This window comes from Nuphar pumila, chromosome 5, assembly GCF_984573655.1.
Source record: "Nuphar pumila chromosome 5, dmNupPumi1.hap1.1, whole genome shotgun sequence".
NCBI lineage: Eukaryota > Viridiplantae > Streptophyta > Magnoliopsida > Nymphaeales > Nymphaeaceae > Nuphar > Nuphar pumila.
This window is the reverse complement of record NC_143253.1, coordinates 136,671,988-136,675,057: the sequence shown is the minus strand read 5'-3', so window position 1 is coordinate 136,675,057 and position 3,070 is coordinate 136,671,988. Positions and strand designations below refer to the sequence as shown.

The window sequence follows — 3,070 nt, the reverse complement described above, 5'->3', positions numbered from 1 at the left end:
AAGATCTGAAGTTACGAGAAGACTTGGATTTGGCGTAACGTAGACAGTTGGAGATGTTCGTGTCTATCATTTTTGATAAAATGATAATCACTATCGTCAGATATTATTGTATTTGCTATAGTTGTGTAATTCTCGGTATTCTTAACGATTGTAACATATTCTTGCATATATATACATGCTCGACCTCTCGGTGTACTAGAGATAAAATGGAGCTTCTCATAGTGTTTGAATCTCTTTCATGATGCACCAGCATCATGTATGGCTTTGCTGCTACCTGGGGTGGCGGGTTTTATCTATGTACTCTACCTCATACACATTGGGATTCTGTTTGGTAAGGGAACTTGATATCTCATCACAACCCCTCTATCTGGTTTGATTTGTATCTCTCTTTTTCTATGTTAATAATATTTTCTATTCTGTCAAAAAAAGAATGATAGATATTGGCTAAACTGATTTGCATTCAGATGGAGAAAAACTCATATAAAATGCGATTGTTTTAGGTACGATCAAATTCAGATATTCTTCAAATTTGGATATCCATCAAATTAAGTAGCAAAATTCAAAACCATATTCAAATTCAATTATAATTGGATATGGTGTTGGCTTACCAAATCTAACTAAAAGGATTGGAATTCAGTCAGATATCAAGTAAATCTGATCCGTTGACAACCCCACTTGGTAATTAGTAATAAATATATTTGAAATATACTTAAAATATAATTTAAAATAAATAGTTGTCTACGACTCACAAGCAATTGGTATGAAGTTCTACTGCTATATATTGATCCCAGCTTTGGAAAACTTTTCTTTTTCCTTTTGTAAATAAGAAAGCTTAAATCAACTCTGCCCGTTTAGCGTGCTCAGGCTTGTCATGAGTTCGAGCTTTGCTCAACTCTCCACAAAACTGAGTCAAACTTAAACGCCTCAGGCTCGGCTGGTTCGGCTGAAGTACCAGCTAGCCCTACCTGCATGTGATGTTCATGAGCAGATAAAGAAAAAATATGTTCGCGCATGCGTAGTTGGATTGTCTCTGAGGCTCTGTTTGGGGGCTGGTAATTGAGAGCGGCGATGGGCAATTCATTAAATCCCCATCATCTCCATCGATTGGGAGAACACCTGTTAGTTGAGAGTGGCGTTGGGAGGGGCGACCACATTAAAAAATCATCCAACTTCAACAACATAAGGGGGAATACTCCTTGAGCAAAGTGATCCCAAGCGTTGTGGTTCAGTTTTGTGGAAGGAATGGATCCCACCATATGGCTTATGACAGGGGAGTATGGCAGGATCACGTAAAAAGGGAAGGGGACAGAAAAGTGACACCTGTCTCCGTGGATCATACCCCTTTAGCAAGTTTGCTGAAAAGTCTGTAGGGACACAAAAGACAGTTGTCACACTCTTAATGACTCAAGATGGGATCCAATATGCCACGTGATAGGATCGGTTCTCTAGTATAGACAACAACTTAAGCATGCCGTTGGGTTGGAAAGTACTCATAGATGGCACTAACGAGGCTAAGATCAACGTTCTCTCTCTCTCTCTCTCTCTTTAATATATATATATATATATATATATATATATATATATATATATATATATATATATATATATATATATATATATATTCTAGTGATAAAGGAGTCACACAGACTTTATTAGATGCAAATATTATTTTAAGGGATAAACTGTAAAAGGATGGTTACAATATGACAGAGATATATCATCAGGGATACCATCCATCCATCCATGCATCTTTATTCTATAAAAAGAGCCTTCTTTATTCTATGGCAAATACCATATTTGGTATCTCATACCTAATAGGGACGTTGCCCTACATAGTTACCAGGAGGGTCGTAGTTGCAGGTGATGAAAATGGCACCGTTGTCACACTTGACCCTGGCGCACCCCAGGCGCAGTGAGTTTCTCCACACGACCTGGGTGTAGTGCCCACATACTTTCCCACTGGCACAGGTGTTGGAGTCGTAGTCATAGTCGCTCCTTTCACTCACCCATGAGTTCACAGCATCAGCTGCGGTGAACTCTGCTCCACTGCCCCAGAAGAGGTTCTCTCCATATGGTCCACCAGAGTGGATTAGGCTGCAGTCGCCCATCCTCTGGTTCGCGTAATTCTGGGCGTAGGCAGCGACATTGTCATCCCAACTGAGAGGACCGACGCCGACACTTGAGCGAGGAGGGTTGTGAGCATCAAGGAAGTCTTGGGGTGAGTTTTGGGCATGGCTCCCATGGATCCCTAGGCCAAGCAACAGTGCAACAAGCACTAGTGCTAGTGAACGCAAGCCCATTTGGCCCCAACACAACCAACAAACTTGACACTATACTTCTCTTCTTAGAGGAAATCAATTCTTTAGAAACACTTCCTCAATGGTGATAATATAGCAAGGGAAATGTAGCCAATTTATAGAGCAAACGCAGCTTAAGTCGATGATTGGTTTCGTCATCACTTTCAATTTTGAAAAGTATTGCATGGAAATTAGAAAGTTTATTTCTTTGGAAGGTTCACTCATACCGTGATACGTAGTCTCAAGAAGATGGCCCACCCTTTTATGATTTTCTATTCCAACATGGAAATCACCCGTTGAGATGGTGGGGCCCAGGATAAAAAATATAATAGCCTGCACTGCAGTATGGACCATTCTGAAGCGATCAAAACCCCTTGGCCGCCCCCATCTACGCACCTTAATTGGATATCAAACTCTCAGATCTGGTATTGGCCATATCCGACCAGAATCCAAACCGTTTACATCCCTAACTAAGGTTTTTCTGAATGGTACACTATAGTTATAACTCATATTTCTCATGGTAATTACAAATCTTTGGAATAGAAAGTCTCTGACACACACACACACACACACACAAATTAAGGACTTATATGTTGTTTAAGTGGACCGTTCCCAGGATTAGAGACCTAGGCGTGCTGGCTGTGTCAGCCGTGCCTACGATCACCGCCCTGACGTCTGTTTGAAAGACTTGCAAGTCAATGAATTGAAGATGTGGATGATATTTTTTGTTCGACTAAGTTAGGTTAAATTAAAAATGAGTGGTCGAACTCTGG

The 3,070-nt window shown here is 40.5% G+C and overlaps 1 protein-coding gene across 1 annotated transcript; it reads right to left on the bottom strand.

Moving 5' to 3' along the window:
- Positions 1–1,641: 1,641 nt before the first annotated feature.
- Positions 1,642–2,381, bottom strand: LOC149838939 (pathogenesis-related protein 1-like). Its single transcript, XM_090007858.1, has one exon. It carries the CDS (start codon positions 2,298–2,300, stop codon positions 1,812–1,814), a length of 489 nt encoding a protein of 162 aa, XP_089863984.1. The 5' UTR covers positions 2,301–2,381; the 3' UTR covers positions 1,642–1,811.
- Between the last annotated feature and the right edge of the window lie 689 nt (positions 2,382–3,070).